Below are 19,749 nucleotides of genomic sequence, written 5' to 3'. Positions count from 1 at the left end.
GTATTACAGCTGAACTCACTTCCTGTTCAGCTGGAGGCACAGACTGTGCCACAGGTTTCTCTGTCAGCCCTGTGAATCTAATAGGGCTGAGTTCTGGGTCTGCACAGCCTAACCAGGGAAGGCCAGGAATGTGTGGGGACTGGAGGTGTCACGGAAAGGTTTCGTGGCGGGGAAAGAGGACTGGGAGACAAGACTGCTTTGTCTGAAGGAGCGTTGCCTGTTGCTGATGGCCTGTCCAATAGCTCATTTATCTTCACTGCCACCTCATCCTGTGCTCTGCAAGAGGTTGGATTAACTTTTTTGCTTTTTAATGCAAATCAAAGTAAATGCATCTTAAAACATCTCAGCCGGAGACTGGGAATGAAGAAGTGGAAAATAAATGGACCAAACAACCACAAAGAGGAACAGCAACAAAAAATAATCCATTTGAGAGCTAAGAAATTCTTCACATCTCTTTATTGGCTGTATATAAAAACTGGGAGTACAAACATTGCGTGTCATACTTCCTGTAGAAATTATGGTTATTTAGCTCTAATCTGAGGATAACAGTGGAATAATTTCTGAAGCTATGTGTTTTATTTTCAATACTATAAGGAAAAGATTCTTTCTGGAAGAAAGGTAGACAGACATGGCTTCATTAACCACAAGTTTCATTCATCCGAACATGCTCTGGACAGGTATCTTGTAATTCAGAACTTCTGTTCCTAGTTAGCTGTACAGAATGGGCAGAAGCATACTGAAGCTGTCACAGGGCATTTGTAGCTTTATTTTCCTGCTGCTTAAAAACACAATCTGGTGCCATCTTTCTTGCTTCCAGTATTTCTGGCCTTTATTGCACCAGTGCTGATGTTTCTCTGGTGTCTTGGTGAGCCGATTTGGCTCATTAAAACAGCAGACTGTTGTGTTTTTCTGTGGTCTGATTGTTTCTCTTTTCTTTTGCTGGGGTTGCTTTTCTTCAGTTTAATGAGCTGCATTGGCTCGCTGCAAGCTCAGATAAGTGCTAGAACTGACCCAAGGGGAGAGTGAGCAGGACCACCCTCTTTAGCAGTAGCGATCAGTTAGGTTGGCTTAGTCACACGTGAAAATATCTACTCCTGTTATTATCTCCATAAATATGTCAATCAGGGAACTTTCAGAGTGGGAAAGCAGGTGGTAAGAGAACTGTTGAAGGATAAATTTCTCACTCCTTTGGTGCCATCCTTGTTGAGATGGATTTTAGAGATTTAGTGAAAAAGTGTGGGGCAAGATGTAGTCTCTGACACATTAAAAAAGAAAAAACAATCAGAGCCTCTTTATGTTAAACACGCAGTTCACTGCTCTGTTTTCCTTTGGTTGTTACTTTGCAGGAGGTCGTGGAGATTTTTTTGTGAAGAAGCTACTTGAAGATGATTCTCATTGTATTGTTAATTTCAAAGATGCATCTCTTTCAGCTCTTTCATGAGAGGTATGATGTTGACGTTCAAGAGACAGGAAACTGAGACAGTCATAAAAAGGAAGTTAGCTCTGATTCTCAGGCTTGGTGCTTAGACACATAGGACCTAAAGGTTGATAGAACCTACTAAGGATGTAAGTTTGTATTTGATACCTTCATTTTGAATTCATACTCAATCAGAATGCGGGGCTTCTGAACAAGGAACACATGCGATACCTTTTCACTTTAAAGAGACGTACCTTACATCAGACTGGAGCTTTGTGACTGAAGGGCAGAATCCACTCTCTCAGGCAGCCTTCTTCTACCAGCTTTAAGACCACCCTCTTCCTTTCTGCTGCCCATGGGACTCCCACAACACACCTCTCAACTTGTTAAAAAACTAACTGGAATCCTTCAGAATAAAATACATTAATTGAGCTGTAGCAAAAAAGAATTGGTCATGAGCTGTGCCTCCTAACATAAAGATCCAGATGGATCTTGAGTTTTCTTTAAAACATAAATATCTGTGTTTTTAGATGCATGTGAATGATACTTAAGAGAATTCATAATATTAATAACAAATATGTCTGTGTAGGTGAGCATGTTGAATATGTAGAGGTAACGATCGCTGTGTAAGACCAGACACTCTGAAACTAAGATAGCTATACAAAGCCAGGCCAGGAATGCAGCATGTCTCCTTCATTCTGATCTCTGACAACAACCAGCAGGGATAGGAGCTTCCCAGGTTTTAAGGGACTGAAACTTTCTTAACCCAGGAGGATGTCTGAATGTATGCTGAACTATTTTGCAAATGCTTGTGTCCTTCCTGGTTCCAAACCTTCTTCAGGGGCCAAATGTAGTCCTTCTCTCTCTCCTAGCAAACTTCTTATGCTGACAGGTATTTCACTGCTACCTGCTTAAAAAAGAAAAAAGAGCAAGGGTCACAGTGGGTACATGGAACTGCTGCTTGCTTGCTCATTCCATCACTGCTCTTTCCAAACACAGAAGACCAAGAGACCTTTTCCATACATTTGTGACGTTGTTCAAGATCTCGTGGATGCAACAGCTGCTTCTCTTCTGCTGTGTGGCTCTGAAGCGATCATGGTACAAAAGATGCTGCACAGATACAAATGACTGTATAGGTTGCTGTAAGTCAGTCAACTGCCCTGTTGTAGGAGGAGCCTTGGAGGAGTGGAAGGGAGAGGATATAAATCTCAGGGAACTGTGTCCTCACCTGCATTTTCCTCTTTTTTCTCCACAGCTGGTCCTTCCCTTCTAAGGAACCTGGGAGGCAGCTGCTCTCTTTTTTCCAGTTTGCAGATAAATACTCCCCTATTTTCTGAGTTTTTTTGAGTCTCCTGAAGCGTTTGAACCCTTGGTTGTCTCTAGCCTTTTTTTCTTATTGCTTCAAATCGATACTTGCGTCTGTGTTTCTCATTCTCCTCATCTAACCTCATTTGCAAATTCAGATTTTGCTTGTCATTTTTTCTTCTCATGCAGCTGCTAGAACTCTTCTGTTTCTTTGTGCTCATCTATTTCTTCCCCTTTTTCCCCACAGTCTGAGTGAAGCTTTATTAAACAGCTGAGGTGGCTTAATTGCTCACTGCTATCAGAAGTGTTAGTCTTATCTGTGGGCTATTCTGACCACTGCCACTTTAGGAAGTTGAACTGTTCTATTTGGGGAAAATATCATATCCAAGGAAAAGAAAATGTTCCTCTGATGTGGCAAGCTAAAGTCATCCACCTTGAAACTGGAATCGTGTTTTGAGTTATGAGGTGATGGAGCCAGTCTGTATGGGAACTGTTGAATCATGGCCTGAACCTCTGATTGACCACCTGAGGCAAGCACTGAGTCAGCCATGGGAGCACAGGTGAAGGCAATTCAGCAGTGTGACCAGAAGGGATGGAGCCTGGCTCCACCTCTCCTACACCCCATTTAAGGGCTGACTGCCACTGGGGAAGGATCTCTCTCTCGAGATTGCTCCTTGTGGAGTTTCTTGTGAGCCTACAACACTGGTGAGCACTTTCATTTATTTATGATTATCTTTTCCGATGTGATAATCTTACTAAGCTGAACTCTTTATACTTATTGATCATCCAATACTTTATAGCATCTGTATTCTTATTGACATTACACAGTCTGAACCGTTATTGCAAAATCTCGCTAAAGTGAGTGGGCTACCTTGGAAGCTGGGAGCTTAAGGTTGTTGTTTTTTTTTTTTTGCTGCTGTGTGTTCCCTACCTCTACCCTAGATCTAAAGTTCTGTGCAGCTATTGTTTAGTGAGCTGTTTTGGGAAGTGAGAACTGTGAACTGGTCAACGGAAAACTGAGCTCCACGGTGAGTCTGCATCATGGGAGGCAAGGAGAATATGAGTGATGCTTTCCACAACAGCCTGGACATGCATCAGATTAAGCACAATATGAGACAGTACCTTATGGCTCGTTTCTCATTCTTGCTGAGCTATTATGATATGGAGAGGTACTTTTCTATGACATCTGAGTCACCTGTGAATGTATAGCATATTTCCTTTGGAATTCTTTCTTCACATGTTGCCTCTATCATTTCATAGCAGGAGATGGACAAGATGCTAGCTTCCTCTGTATAGCTAGAGGAGCATTGGTACTACCCAGTCTGCAATCAAACAGTTTATGATTTCCACTCTTTCCCTTAGCCAGTCAACTGAAGCCATTCCTCCACTTGCTTTTATTCAGTCCTTTGAGAAGGATGGGATTTTTGGCACCTGCAGCTGTTTCTTCTAACAGGTTGATCATTACACAAATGGTTGCTGAGTTGTGTTTTCTGTAAGGTGGTTCCAGACAGCTTCAGAAAGGCCCTACATTCAGGAGAATTCTACAAAAGAACATGAGAGAAGTTCCAACACGATGTGTTTTGCACCAAAGTTGAAGGCAGAGGACTAGCTGGTTGGGATCTGATAACTAGGAAGGTGGGAGAAGGTGTAGAAGCAACTGGGTTCGCTGTGGCTTCTGGAAGAAGACAACTTGTTCAAAATCTCTGCTTTTCCAGGGGGTTATGCCTATTATCACTGATCTGGAGCAGACAATTGTATGTGTTTTTGGATGTTTATCTAGGGGCATTTCTGTACAGCATTCCCCACACTTTCTGGTTATGAGAATATCCTACAGAGGAGCTGATATCTGCTCTATCCTGGAAAAGCTTTCCGGGTTGGACTGTATTGCCATGTGAATGCACCTTGCTGAAGAAGTGCACATCACTGTTCTGATGGGCTGACTCTACAACAATTCAGTAAGATTTACAATACACCCATGCTAAATATTTACTTAATGCGATGCTGCAGAGAGGAAAAAGGATGCGGATGTAGTAGCTAACAAACATTGGATCTGAAGAAGTGCAGAGAGGTGACTGGTAGTTTTTAAGAGTAGTTCGACTATTTCAGATCTGTGAATACAAAGTTGTTGCGCATATACATTACAAATGTTTGATTGGATTTGAAGCACGTTCTGCTGTTTTTTAATGTTAGGTATTTGTTATTTAAAAATGCAGTTTATAGGAATTACTGTTTCTTGCAGTCTAAAATTGCATTAGATTAACTCACTTGTTTTGGTTTTTCCAGATTGCCTTCATGACCTTGACTCTATTTCCTATCCGACTCTTCTTTGCTGCTTTTATGATGTTGCTGGCCTGGCCTTTTGCATTCATTGCTTCAATGGGATGTGATGAGCAAGAGCTTGAAAAGCCCCTCTCCTGGTGGCGAAAGTGAGTCACTGATGTAGCACAGTACTGATGTAGTGCAGGTCTCACAAACCTGCTTTTCCTTTTTCAAAATAAAAATATAAACAGTATTTGCATATTTTCTTAAGTTAGGAGACAAAAAATACCTAACAGAACACCCTAAAAATGTTTGATTTACCAAATGGCTCAAGAATTACAGGAGGAAAATAGCTAATTGCTCGCCTCTTACCATTATAGAAGACGTAGTATGAATCTTCATTGTGATATCCTTCAATTTCCATTACTTCCATAATGTTAAGAAGATTGACACTATGAAATGTGCCCATATTTCATATTCTGTTATTTTAAACTGTTTCACTCCATTGTTTCCTACTCTGTAATGAATTGACAAAACTTGTTGATTCTCTGAGGGCTTGTCCCATGCTTTGGTGCTCATTAATAAGGCTGTGCTTGTGTTGGTATTGGAATGCTAATTAAGGTGTAATGTAAGGTGGTGTTCACCCATCCATGAAAACTGCAGCTTAAGAAGCAAGGGAGGAGTAGTGTACCACTTCTCCTGTAAAGAACATTAAATGTGTGAGCTGGCACTAGAGTGAGGGAAGTTGATTGCATTTTGTACCACGGGAGGGAAGGAGGCTGAGAACTGCAGAAGCATGTCACTTTTCATTTAATTTGGAATGAATTTGGCATAATGACTGAAGGAATAATGGACTGCCTTCAGTCTTGCGTATAGTTATTTTCAGCCTTTATGCATGTGAGGATAATAGTCTGTGGAGGTTAGGTTTTGCACCCTGTTGGTTCAAAGTGAATGTTTCCTTCTTCATGACTACCTAGCAGTAAAGAATACCCTTTAAGAGATGATGGGGAAAGAGGGAAGAAAGTGAAATATTTTCAGAGCTCCCAGATATATTCTGTGTGCATCCTCCTGTTTGAGAATCTCTGCCCTTTGCTGCTGCAGTGGCTTTTTGGGTAAACTTGAACCCAGGGAATCAGGGTTGATGCATTCTAGCAGTGTTTTAATAGTATTTTTTGGGGGGTGGGATCAGTTTAGTGGGATATTTTGGTATTACCAGAAAGCGTTATTAGATATTGTATAAAAGAAACTCAACAGGCTCAGCCCAAATGAAAATTAATTTAGAGATAAAATAAATGTCCATGTTATTATGATTTGGAAATATTAACGTTCAGGAATGAAATAAAATTGAATGGTACCTTACCTTGAAAATGCTATTAAACTTACACAGGAAGAAAATAAGTGTTCACAGTGTTCATATTTAAGCAGTGTATATCCTGTCTGTATTTTATCATGCTAATAGTTCTTATATAATGGTTTTTTTCATTATTTCAGAGTATCCCTGTAGAAGTGTAACTGTTATTTTTAACTCTTTTTAGGATAGTGGATATTTTGCTGAAAGCTATCATGAGAATGATGTGGCTTGCTGGTGGATTCCACTGGATAAATGTAAAAGGCAGGCGAGCATTGCCAGCAGAAGCAGCAATATTAACTGTGGCTCCCCATTCTTCTTACTTTGATGCCATTCCAGTAACTATGACCTTCGCCTCCATCGTGATGAAAGCAGAAAGCAAAGATATTCCTGTTTGGGGAAGTAAGTTGGTAGACAATCGTTATTAATTTTTAAAGAAAAAATAATTGTTTAGTAACTTCACTAGTTTGGGATGAGAAGGCTTGAAACACAAAGGAAAAACTTTACTATGGCCTTTGACTAGAGATGTGTAAGCACGAACGCCTTAACAAAAGTTTTGAGTTCCGTTGCAACTAAATGGAATTGGGCTGTTTGTGTTGACATCCTCAAATGTCATTGGACAATGTGGTTTCAAGAATGTGTTTTAAATCAGCATCTGTCAGTCATGTTTCTGAGTGGTTACATCTGGAAGCTTCGTGTAGGGAGCTTCTTGGTAATGTGCTTCTGCATCAAGTAAATCTCAGGCCAGAATTGTAGCTGTATCTCAGTTTCCTGGAATATCCTACTAATAGGAGTTTAGTAAAAGCTTTTGGCAGTGAAAGGTCTGTGTAAAAGTTAAAAGAAGCTTTGAACAAAAATAACATAGGCATGTGTTTTCAAAAATATATATAAACAAGCATAGTGTGAAACAAACAAAAAAACCCCCTGAAATTCCAATGTCCAGTATTGAAAGAAGTTATTGTTGTGAGATGGTATGTTGACACTGCTGTACAGTACACAGGTGTCCAGGGTGAACTGGGATTTAGGGGCAAGGATAGGTTTATCTTTTTTTCTCAGCTGCTTCAGTTGACTGATTACTACTTGCTTGCTCAGCAAAATAAATTGGCCCATATGGAGCTCTTCTTTACTTTTAACTGGACTCTTTGGAGGACTTAGTCTAAGTGACGTAACTCCAGGTCATGTTCTGATACTGACATATGATGAAGTGGAAGAATGGTATTCAGCAGAATGCCATAATTGCTGCTTGACATTAGATTCAGTGGAGACCTGTGGAAAGCTTAGAGGAGCAGCTAGAGGGATACAGAGATTGCAGTTACTTTGGATGTAGCACAGATAACGCACACTGAGAAGTTCAAACTGCTTCTTATATACTTAATCTAATTTTAAGGTAAAGGTTCAGTTAAAAGTCTGAGACTTACTGCAATCAATTTTAAAAACTATTCACTTGATTTTTTTCGTGTGAGCGAAAACAGTTGCAAAAGGAAAAAAAACAAAAATGAGAAAGCTTTATATAGAGATTTGATGGAATATTACTGGAATATATAGCACAATTAAATTAGTGTATTTCTCCTGTATAGCTGCATTTATTTTACATTGTGCAGCCACAGAATTGATGTAATCCATTATGAAGTGTTCAGAAAAGTGCCATGGAAACTAAGCGTGGCAGAAGTCGTAACTGGGATTCAGAGTTCAAAAAACCCTTTCCTTTAAAAAATACTTTTGTATGAGCAATATTAATTACAGTAATTTGTGATGTTAAAGGAAATGGACCTTAAAAGAGCAGTAAGGAGTCGCTAATGATTGGCTTAAATTTTAGTGAAAATTTCCTAGCAGAGTGAGGTTGTTATTTTTATATTTATATATATTGCTTGAAGGATGTTTTCTGTGGCTCAGTAGCCTCTGCTCATCCTTTCCTTCTTTGATCTTGTATTTAATTCTAATGTTATTTATACTTCTCTACAAAAATAAGTTAAAAAAGCCCCATACTGCTGGGCCTTTTACACTCTGAAAATGTGGCCATTTTTTCTATATTTCTTGGTAAACTGTCAACTCTTCAGACACTCACCTTGAATTTCTTAATGAATAATTGGTTTTTGTGTTCTTCAGTTTTATAAATCTTATGAACTTCCCATACTAGCTCTAGTGGAGTTTTGGAGTCAGCCACTGATAATGCTAATCTTGCTGTCTCTTAACTGAGGATTGTTAACAGTCACTTGGAATTTTCTGAGAAGTTTTGAATAAAGTACATCCATTTAATTATGAGCTGACTTCTCAGAATGTGACAAATGAAGCAACAGAGTAAATTTAAGGTAATCTCCAAGAGTAAGGACTTTGGGTGAAGAGATGATCTGCATTGAAACATCTATGGATGTCTTCTGCAAATATGTAGTAAATAATGTAATGACACTGTTATCAGTGTTTATTAGAAGGATCAGGTGGTGTAGCAGGCATGGAAAGATCAGAATGCTAATGGGTTACTGGGATTGTTTCCAGAAGTACTTGAATGGGCAAGCTGCCTGTATTGTACCCTTTCCTTGCCAGTCATAGAATATTAATCTTTTGATCCACTGACAATTTTAGTCCAGACGATTAAAAGCTTTTTTAATGGGATTGAAAGTATTCAACGAGTGTTTGTGTATGACTGTTTTACTGCTTTTTAACTTGAAGGCAATTCTCCTGAGCCACGTAACGCAGCTTAAGAATCAGAGTTAACTCATGGCTTCTTCAGGTGACTACCTTCTTTTTAGGAAAAGAAAACAAACAAAAGTCTTTTCTTGCTCTAACAGAGTTACGAACTCTTCAGTTAGTGAGTAGTACAAGTGAAGAAAATCACCCACTTGATACGCATGTAGTGGGTTAAGCTCTCTGGAGAGGATCTGCATGTCCAGAGTACTCACCTGAAATCCTTTATCCAGCTCTGGCATCCTCTGTATGGGAAAGATATTGACCTGTTAGAGCAAGTCCAGAGAAAGGCCATGAAAATTATCAGAGGCCTGGAAAAGCAATCCTTTGAAAAGAGGCAGAGAGATCTGGGCTTATTCAGCCTGGAGAAGAAAAGGCTCTGAGGAGACCTCATTGTGGCCTTTCTGTACTTTAAGGAGGTTTATAGGAAAGATGGAGAAAAGCTATTTACCGTGACCTGTAGTGGCAGGACAGGGAGTAATTATTTCAAATTGAAAGAGGGTAGATTTGGATTGAATATAAGGAAGAGCACTTTAATGATGGTGGTGAAGTACTGGAACTGGTTGCTCAGAGAAGCTGTGGTTGCCCAATCGTTGAAAGTGTTCCAAGTCAGATTGGATGGGGTTTTGAGTGACTCCATGTAGTGGAAAAATGTCCAATCCTCTGCCATGGGCAGGGACAAGATGGTCTTGAAAATTCCCTTCCAAGCCATCCCATGACAGACACTTTAGATTTCAGTGATTTTAATTTTCAATTAAAAAAAAAAAGGAAGGAAATTAGCATGTAGTAAGTTGAAAATGCCTAAATAGTCTGTGCTCATCACTGTCATGCTGAAGTTTGTGGCTTTCTAGAGTTTTGATAGGTTGGAATGGGAAGTCCAATACACCAGTACTGTGTAAGCTGCGTAGCCCAAGGAAGGTAACATCTGTGAATCTGTTGCACCTAACATTGTCTGAGGAAGTTGGATCCATTCATTCATCAGCACAGGTCCTTATATTTTAATGTTTGATGTACTGGACCTCACTTCAAGTCAGAACAAGATCTTTCCATGAGTTTTGGATGGTTACACTTTGCTGCCTTATTTTTGGCTGATAAGCAGCCAGGACAGAAATTATTTTTCATAGCTTGAAGTGATCATTGCTAGTGTGGAAAATACTTCAATAGGAAGTAAAGAGGATTTATCAGCAAACACAGTTTGGTACTATTTGCTTGTTGGAAAACTTTTGTAATTCAATAATCTTCTGTGATCTCAACTGGTAAAAACTAAACTAAGTCGATAAGCTAATATAAGCTCTAAACAGCTGCTTCATATCTCTGTAACTTCATCCTTGAATAGAGGAATTTGGTACCTGTGAAATGAATAGAAGAATGTTAGACAACAAATTTGTAAAGGAGAAGGAGGTAATTTATACTTGGCAGAATACAGAAGAGCCGTAGAGGAAGGAAAAGTCATACAATGCTATAACAACTCTCTTTCTATTGGGTTTTTTTCCCACATCTTGTCGACTTAAGAATTCTGGTTTAAGTTCACCTTTTGAAGGTACTTTATAGACTTTTATTAAGCGTTGTGTCTAAGGGATAAGGAATTCCATGGGAAGTATTTATACCCTTGTATTCAGGTCTGATTTCATCTCTGAACTTAAAAGATACCAAATTACTTCCCCATCATCTCTTTGAAAATTTCTGCGACCCGGTGTTTAAGTTCCCCACTCCAGTTGTTCTTTTTCCTCATCCACAGTACTTTTAAGAGCACCGTGGTACAGCCATAGCTCTTCAGTGAGAATCTCACACTTAAGTACCACAGAGATTCATCAGAACAGTCCTTTGATTTTGTGTTATAAATCAGCAGCTTATAGCACTGTGAAGGTCACCAGCTTGAAGGCCGGCATCCTGTGTTGGCATTGTAGCCTGCCTGGAGGACATAAATGAGCTCCCTAGCTCCAAGGAGTATTTTGAATGTATTGCTAAGCTTATTCATTTCATAAAGGTCAACCTGTGTTCTGATATCTTTGTAATAGTGCCCTAAGTAAAAGCTGCTTATTTAATTTCTTCTGTTATTCCAAAAATAAGTCCTGTTATAACAAGTTGTCTTTTAAAAGAGCCATGGAGCTCTGAAGTTTTCTTGTTCATTCCATAGCCTGAATTCCATTATTTGGGCATCATGCAAAAGAAATGCTGGGAGAAAGGCTGAGGATGGTGAGGGTTTGTTTCAGTTGTAGCTTTGTTTTATATCGCAATAATAAGGGAAACTCGGAACTAGCATCAATTAGAAACAAAGCAGAGTTGTGAAACTATGTAAGTGTGGTTTTACTTCCATTTTTTTTTTGTTTGTTCCTTTTTTTCCTTTGTGGGTTTTTGTGTGTGTATGTGCTGGGGTTTGTTTTTTTTAACCTTAGAGCAGTAGCCCCAGCTGGCCCATGATGACCTTTGATGCTCCCCTAGCTAACACTGCTCTGTGGATACTGGCCAAGAACAAGCATGTAGAAAAAAGTGCAAGAGCGTTGTATGCTAACTTCTCTTTGATAAGCTGTCTTCTAAGCTTCAGCAACTTGTGGGATAAAGGTAATTATTTCAGCATGTGGTCAGATGTCTGGCAATTTCCTGCAAGGTGTGATGGATTAGTTTCACAGAGCCATAGAGCAATTTTGGTGAGTGCTGGTGCAACTGCTGGTGAGGTGCCAACGGAACAAGAAGCTTCTGCTGAGTACAGGAGTGTCGTTCTTCACACTTGTTTTTTTCCTCCTCACACATTAAGCACTGGCTGATCCATTAATGCAGCAAGTTTATCCTTGGCAAAAGAAGATTATAAAGCTAGTGTCAGTGAATTCATGTCGGAGCAGTTGTATAAAAGACAGTTTTCGTATTTACTTGTGTTTTAGGCAAATAGCATAGCTAATGATATAGTAACTTAAACCTTTGAGTAAGACTACAAGATAGGAAAATGATAAAAAGGCATTTAAATGCAGTCTGCTGAACTTAAAGCATGAAGTAGTATAGTAGACTTGCAGATGCTTTGCTTGTAGCACTCTTTGATATTGCAGAAGTTGTACATACTGGGTTTTTCTTTTTTTTTTTAAGGAGGTTTCAGCATCCTTGTGATAAACATGCATGGATTGATTTCTGAGTCTTGTTCACTCTCAGTTCCTGTGTATAAAAATTTTCCTGCGTATAACCAGTGAGCCACAAAAGAAATGTCTGAGACCTGATTAATCTGAGGAACAGGCAAACAAGTGACAGCTCAGAACATAAGCATGTTTTTTCTTTTGATTGTGCTGATTCCCTGGAAAAGATCACATAAACCATATACACAGTGTATTTGATAGGATACCTGCAGTGAAGCTGAGCTGTCATAGGAAACAAAAACTCTAAAGAAAGTAGAATTTGAGGCCATGAGATTTGTTTCTGCTAACAGTTGCACAGGGAGGCTCCTGCTACTTTGCTGGGAGAAGGAAAGGATAGGTTTTGTAGTAGGAGGAAACTAGCTGTAGTCAACTGTAGCTGCTTTGCTACAGAAATCTGATAGGTACAAACCTTTTTCATTTGTGATGTGTGTCCATCTACTGAAGATTAAACAAGTAAAGTGCCAAAATTGTGGAAAAGGTTTTCCTCATAGGAATTCATGAAAATAATTCAACATAACTCCACTTTTTCAGCTGAGAATTGAAGTTTGTAATGTACATAATAACGTCGTTATGTTCTTGTGTCAGAATTTGTCTAGAGGACTGGCGTGTGTATGTGAACCTTTTTCAGAGGAAGTTGGGGGAAAAAAAAAGCTGTTTTGCTTGTTTTTATTTTTCTTCCTTTTTAGCTCTTATCAAATATATCCGACCAGTGTTTGTATCTCGGTCAGACCAGGATTCTCGCAGGAAAACTGTTGAAGAGATCAAGAGACGTGCTCAGTCTGGTAAATGGCCTCAGGTACTGTATAATACTACTGTGTGCCAGGTGATATTTGGCATTGTCATGCTTTCGATATGCAGTTGGCTTTTGTTTCCTTTTAGGATGCTTTAGGTGTTTTCTAGGGGGTGAACTTCCCCCTTCTGTGGAATATCAAAGATAAGTTTCTAATCTATACAAAGCAACTGTTGTAGTAGCTTTTCATTGTAGTACGTTTCAAAGGGAGTCTGGGTAAGTTCCTGGGAAGAGAGTTTTATCAAGTGCTGCTAAGTGGACAAACCATGTCAGGTTTTTGAAGTCCTCTAAAGAAAAATAATCAGATGCTTGGTAAAATACCTGGGGAGTATCATGTGTTCTTGCTTTTCTTAGTATTTTGGCATATTGTCATTACTGGAGATAGAATATTGGCCAGGATAGTCGAAGCATTTCAAATGTTTCAGTAACTAGTATATGCCTCTGTTGGGCCACATCATGAGAACGCTTCTAAAATTGTTTGGTTTTTTATTCATCATAAATGTGTCTGTGTATAATGTGCTTTGCAAGACAGTAATGAGAAAGAAGGCATAACTACCTAAGGTCTACATTTTATAGAAGCATGTGGTTACTTTGAAAGTGTGAAGCATTCTTCTTGTGAATTTTTTAGGTTAAGATATCAAGCAGTGCTTTCTTTAATGGCATGGTTACTTCCACAATGGTTAGGTACACATATTGGACTATGAAAACAAACAATGACAGAAAGGTGGTGCATAGCTTTTACTGCATGACTTTCACCAGTATATTTGAAATATGAAGAAACTGAACTGCAGAGCTGAAGTGATTTCCAGATTGTCTAGCAAACTAGTACAAGTGTAGGTAATAAAACCAGTACTGATAGTTCTAGTCCTTTGCCTTGTCCCCTTATGATGTGTATTTATTTCCATTAAATATCTGGTTTTATAACTCAGCAAAGTTTCAGCAGTTAATGGCTTTTTGCCAAGGTATCTTTTTTATTAAAAACTTTCATTTTTTTTCACAATTTAATATCTTTCTCTGAATTTGGTTCAACTTAAACATTTTCCTCCTTGTTAGAATTCTGTTCAGATATTTTAAGCCTCTATCATTCTGATATCTGTATGCAAGCCAAGTAATAAATGTAGTAAGTAGATACCAACCTTCTTTTTCTTAGCCTGTAAGAAGACTGGGGGCAGGAATTTTGTTTTGTTGTAGGACAGAGTATACTTTACAAACACAAAAAATGTTTATGAAAATTCTGTCAAATTCATGAGTCCCTGTTAACGTTCTGATAGAATCAAAGGCAAAACTTTGGATGAAGGCAAACTTTTCTATTGTAATCAGTTAACATATCTTTTGAAAAGATGTGTTTATAAATAAATCCACATTCAAATATTTCTTAAGTCAACTTTTTTCTTTTACTTCAAGATAATGATATTCCCAGAGGGCACATGCACAAACCGATCCTGTCTAATTACATTCAAGCCTGGTAGGTATGATGCTCATTTCTCTGTTCTCTACAGAATGTTCTTGTATCTTCAGTTTCTGAAATACCACTTGCATTGTAATTTGTTTGCTGTTGCAGAAATTGAGTTATGAATCTTGTAGAAGGGTGGGCTTGGAGCAGAAATTTCCAGATACTGTGAAAGAATTATGCTTCTGCTGTTATGCGAAACGTTCATTTGGATAATTCAGATTTTTATTCTTCTGAGATTCCTGAGAGCTGGAGGTTTCTTACTGAGTGTTTGTGCTTGACTTTATGCCCCTTCCATTTCCTACTTTGAGTCTTGCTGCATTTAGATACAATATAATGGTATTAGCTGGTATCCATTTCAGACTGCTGTGGCATTTGCTGCTGTGTAGTGTCTGTTTTTTTCCTCTCTTCTTGCACTTTATTGTTGTGTTCTGGTGAAGACAGCACAAGAATCTTGCCAGTATAGCACTGTTACAGAGACTGCCTCTTTAATACAAGATTTTGTATCAAATACGTGCATTCTACACAGTTTACAATTAGTAGAACCCCGTTATCTTACCAAATTAATAGAAGACATAACACTGAACAGTTGTAAACTGCAGTTATAGTAGGATTATTAACATTGCAATGAACTACCAGTGTTTATTAGGAACTTGCCTTTGTGGTCTAGGTAGGAAGATAGAAATGAACAGGCTGTAGTGAGCAAATCAGCTGTGAATGTGTTTGCCTTTTCCTAGTTTTCTGCCTAATTCATTGCGTTGTGTTCTTATTGTGTCATATTTTATGTTGCTTGCAACTTTATATATCCATATTGGGATATAATGAGTCAGCATTGTGATTCTGTGCTCTGATTAATTTGACTGAAAGGAACTCAATATTATATCCTAAGGAAACTTTCACAAAACTTTTACTTCTCCCCTCTTAACTCTTACCTTTTAGATGAGTGAGTGATGGTTAGCAGAACATCTACTTCTTTTGCTCTTTCTTCCACTCCTCTCTCTTTTCCTAAATCTCAACCATGCTTTCAAAGTCTATCTAAATTTTTCATTAAAGCCTCGATTCCCTTCTTTCCTTCTGTTCCATAGACATTCCAGCCACCAGGTGCCATATACTTTTTGCCTCAAATCCACTATCTTCTCCTCTGGTCTAGTACATGCTGCTCTGTCTGCCTCTTGACTGTTTCACTTTCTCTGCTGCAGCTTCCACCCTCCACCAAATCTTTTCTCAAGACACCTCAGTTATATCAAGTAACTTCAGGTCTCCATTTGAGTAACCTCTCCGAGGATGCTTTTCCCTGTTCTGCTCTCATGCTCTACATTCATTGTACTCGTTATACAGTTTTCTGTTTGTGTTTATGCAAGCTAGTTATAGAGGGAAAGCTATCTAACTTTGTACAAATGGTAGTGTTGTCATATACCTCTTGGATTTTGTCATCTTCTGGTTCTTTCTAAAGTTGCTTAGGCTGTTCTTGGAGACAGAAATACTAAGTGGGCCAAGTACTGTACCTCTTCAGGATACCATTCAAGTAACCTTCATTAAAGACGTTTATATTCCTTTAACAATTTTTTTTACACCTATGTAATTATCCATTTTGTAAAATAAATGTGAAGGATACAGTATGTGACCATCATTCTGTTCTCGATTTTAATTGGCATATTAGACAGTATTTAATAAATTGTGTGCAAAACATAATTTGAATCGCAAAATCACAGAATGGCCTGGGTTGGAAGGGACCTCAAGGATCATGAATCTCCACCCCTTCCCCCACCACAAGCAGGGCCACCAACCTCCACATTTAGTACTAGTCCAGGAATATAGAGATATCTCTTAAAATCAAGCAATTTTCACAAGAAGAACCCCCATATTGTTAATATGAAGCGATACTACTGTACAGTAGCTCTAATTTGGTATATTCTATTACACTGTACAAGAAACAAACAAGCCTCTCTGAGGGGAGCTAAGATGAGGAAAAAATAAACTTATCCTATTACTTCATAAATGATGCACTTCCTATAAATGGGTGTTGCTCAACTAAACATAGAGAGCTTCTTTTACATTAGAAAGCTCAGATTCTTCACCAGAAGATGCTGTTGATCATGGGGACTGTTCTGACTTAACTATTTTTTCTGTACCCATATTTATTTCATCATTTATCAAGCTGAATTTGGTACCAGGCTTTGAATTGTGCACGTGACAATTTATGTAAACGATGGAAGATAATATAGAAAATACAAGCAAACATTTTAACTGTTATCTTTTGAAAACATGAATATCACCCTGCAGTGCTTTTTAAAAATTACTTTGAGCCTATTTTAGACCTTATTTTTCTCTATCAGCTAATTCCTATGCATATCTGACCATTAATCATGTAATCCTTTCTTTACTGCAAGAAAGTCTGCTGTGCCAAAATCTGCTGTAAATTAATTGTGTCGTGTGTACCTCCTAGGAGCATTTATTCCTGGAGTTCCTGTACAGCCGGTGGTTTTACGCTACCCAAATAAACTGGTAAGTTCAGCTTGCAGTGTAACTGCAAATTTAGAGCTTTTTCCTCTAAATTCACTGATACTTCTATAACTTTTTAGGTCAGATAATTAGGTTTATAAATTTGGGAAATATTTATAGATGTTTATTTGCAAAGTATTCATTCAGTAAGCCTCTAGCAGTGTAAACGACTGAAAATTTACATGCTTCTGCTTTTGTTAGGTTGCTCCATTAAAACAATGCTTTAAATGTTACTCAGGGTGTTGCATAAAGTACTGTACGTTTGACAAGGCATAAAAATCATTTTTTGTCTAGGATCTTTGTTCTGATGTGTTTCTTGTTACTGCTTTGTGTGCTAGTGAGTTTTCTTCATTGATGGATGGAAGATGTTTCTGCACCTTCTATCTGTAGAGATGCTAGATACAAATTAACACAACTAGCTAAATGATAATAGAAAAAAATAAGTTGGGGATCTTGGCATGTATATAAGGTGTCTCTTTGTCTGTGTTTCACATTTACTTTGCATTTGGTTGAGGAATGCTAGTTTGAAGTAGTCTTTCAGTAATAAATCAGGTTAAGGTAAAATGTGAAGTGTTAATTACAGTATCTAAATTTAACATTTGTTACAAATGTTTGTAAAGGTAAAGACAAAGGTAAAGCCCACATGATCTACCTTAAGGTCAAGAAAGATTCTTTTTTTTCAGTTCACCATTCTTGTTGTAGATACTTCTTTGTCCTACTGCAAGAATCCCATCGTTCTTCATACCTCAGTTAATTAGGCAATGCTTCCAAGTGAACTTTGTTAGGTTGCTGTGACAAATGTAGTAGCCTGTTATGCTCAGGTAGGGTGAAGTGCATTCTAGCAGGATGCCCATGACGTTTCGCTATGTAATTATTTCCAGGAAAAAGATTTTCTCAATAGTTTTAAGATTTTCTATTATACTGCCAGTTTCAAATGCAAGGTATATGCCTTACATCGTACTTAATATACCTTTTATATTGGTTATAAAAATATCAAACCACACAAGGCTATTGGACTTTAATTAGCAAGTATCTTCAAAAATATATTATTGTACGAAAATGCCCTTATCTCTAGTACATAATATGCAGTGTTTATAAATGGATATTAAATGTTCCTAATGCTCTGTTAACTGTGACTGTAAACTTCTTATAATAAAGTAAATCAATGTGAATTTTCTGAGCTTTTTTGTAATTGTTAATGTTGTTGCAAAATGTCTTAAACCTATAAATTATCATATAGATAGCCAACAGAGGTGGCCTGTGTGTACGTACAACTTTATTTGTTCCTACTACTTGTAATTACTGTGAAGCATTGCTACGTTTTTGATGCCTTGCTGAGTAATTTAATGTCCTAAGATCTCTTCCATTGGAAACTGAGGGAAGAGAATAATTATTGTCACTATGTAAATTCAGATTTGCTTGGGACCTGCAGAAGAGTTTTAACAAAGTTAGAATGAGGATGGAAAGTAGGAGCATGATTTGATGGTATATGAAGGTTAGATTTCTGACTAGGATGCAGTTAAGAGTTGAGTAGCAAGAAATAAGAATGGAGTAGGGAGAGAATGTTTTGTGGGATAGCACTGCATTTCTAGCAAATTTTAATTCTCTGGCTTCTTCTGTCTTGTTTGACAACTGCATATTATAATGATATGTTTACAAAGGAATTTATTGTTAAAATCTTTTCTTAGCCAGTGAACTGTAGTTAGGCATTGCGTGCAGTTTCTCTGCTGCTTTTAGCTTGAACTAGCTGTTCTGTTCTGCCTTCAGAGCTCAGACTTCTCAAAATAGAGATGAGAACAGTCTTGGAATTGAGTGCACCTGACAGACTGGGGAGGCTTTTGTAGATCAGAGCTGTGGGTGAATGTAGCACGATTGTGTACTCTTATTTGCTTATTTCCTTGTACTCTGTGCATTCAAGAGCTAGGTGAAGTACTGCAAAGGACTGAAATGGGGGGGGGAGGGAGAATAAATCATTTCTCCTGTAGCAAAAGAATTACGAATTCATGCCAACTAGAAATAGATTGCTTGTTTATTTATGTTCTGTCAAGGTTGTCCTTCAGTATCTTTGTAAGGCCTTGTGACTGTTTGCAGCAGATGATGCCTCTGGTTCTTTGTCATTGTTTATTTAGGAATAGTATGTTAGTCTGTTGCTTCTCTTGGTGCAAGATCAGAAAGAAATTAAGGCTTAAAATGTTTAGACTTAAAATCTGAATCTTACTTCTGTTTTCCTAGTTAGTATCATTAGTTAGTAGTTCATGTACACTGTTAACTATATTTCATGTAAAGGAAATACTGTGATATTTTCATCCTTATCAGTGCAGTCCTTTTGCAATTCATTTTTATGCTAATTCCCTTCATTGTGAATGTAGCTCCTCCTTTTTTTTGAATTTTCTGTCAGAATGCTGGTAATCATGGAAGACTATCTGCTTTTCTAAATATCAGAGCCATTTTAAATATATTTTGATGTCGAAGCTTCTTCTGAAGTTAACTGTGCTATTTGATGTGAGGTTTGGCATCGTCTCTTGTGCAGCATCACTGTATCAGGGCTGTGCGGGTGTATTTTAACGTGCTCATTCTCATTCTGCTACAATGCTGACTTTTATGCTTGCTGCCTTAAAATTCTCAGTATTTTCTTATACAGAATATAAATGATGTGAAGGATATACTTCCACTTAATTCAAAGGATTCATTATATAGATACAAAAGTTTCAAAATGTACTTCCAATGTTATCAAAGTGCATGCTGTTCCAGTGTAGTGCATGAGTGAGTACCAGAATAAACTGGTAGCTGTGATAAATATAAGAGGTATGTAAGCCAGGTATGGAAAATAGCACTTCCTGTCTTTGACTTGCTCTTTTTATCATGAGACTATTG

The 19,749-nt window shown here is 38.0% G+C and overlaps 1 protein-coding gene across 4 annotated transcripts in view; it reads left to right on the top strand.

The window, feature by feature from the left end:
- The window catches only part of LPCAT1 (lysophosphatidylcholine acyltransferase 1), a 59,296-nt gene that overhangs the window by 2,323 nt on the left and 37,224 nt on the right, over positions 1 to 19,749 (top strand). For all 4 annotated transcript variants that reach the window (XR_006936417.1, XM_025147778.3, XM_419059.7 and 1 more), the window contains exons 2-6: positions 5,006 to 5,148; positions 6,517 to 6,731; positions 12,820 to 12,929; positions 14,328 to 14,388; positions 16,820 to 16,878. Coding sequence is in view for 3 of the 4 variants with exons in the window: in XM_025147778.3 (XP_025003546.2) it covers positions 5,006 to 5,148; positions 6,517 to 6,731; positions 12,820 to 12,929; positions 14,328 to 14,388; positions 16,820 to 16,878 (588 nt within the window). In the remaining variant the exon portion in view is untranslated. The remainder of the gene's footprint in view (positions 1 to 5,005; positions 5,149 to 6,516; positions 6,732 to 12,819; positions 12,930 to 14,327; positions 14,389 to 16,819; positions 16,879 to 19,749) is intronic.

The sequence above is a fragment of the Gallus gallus genome, chromosome 2 (assembly GCF_016699485.2).
Source record: "Gallus gallus isolate bGalGal1 chromosome 2, bGalGal1.mat.broiler.GRCg7b, whole genome shotgun sequence".
Lineage (NCBI taxonomy): Eukaryota > Metazoa > Chordata > Aves > Galliformes > Phasianidae > Gallus > Gallus gallus.
Note: the sequence above shows the minus strand (reverse complement) of the source record. Positions and strands in the feature narration are given on the sequence as shown.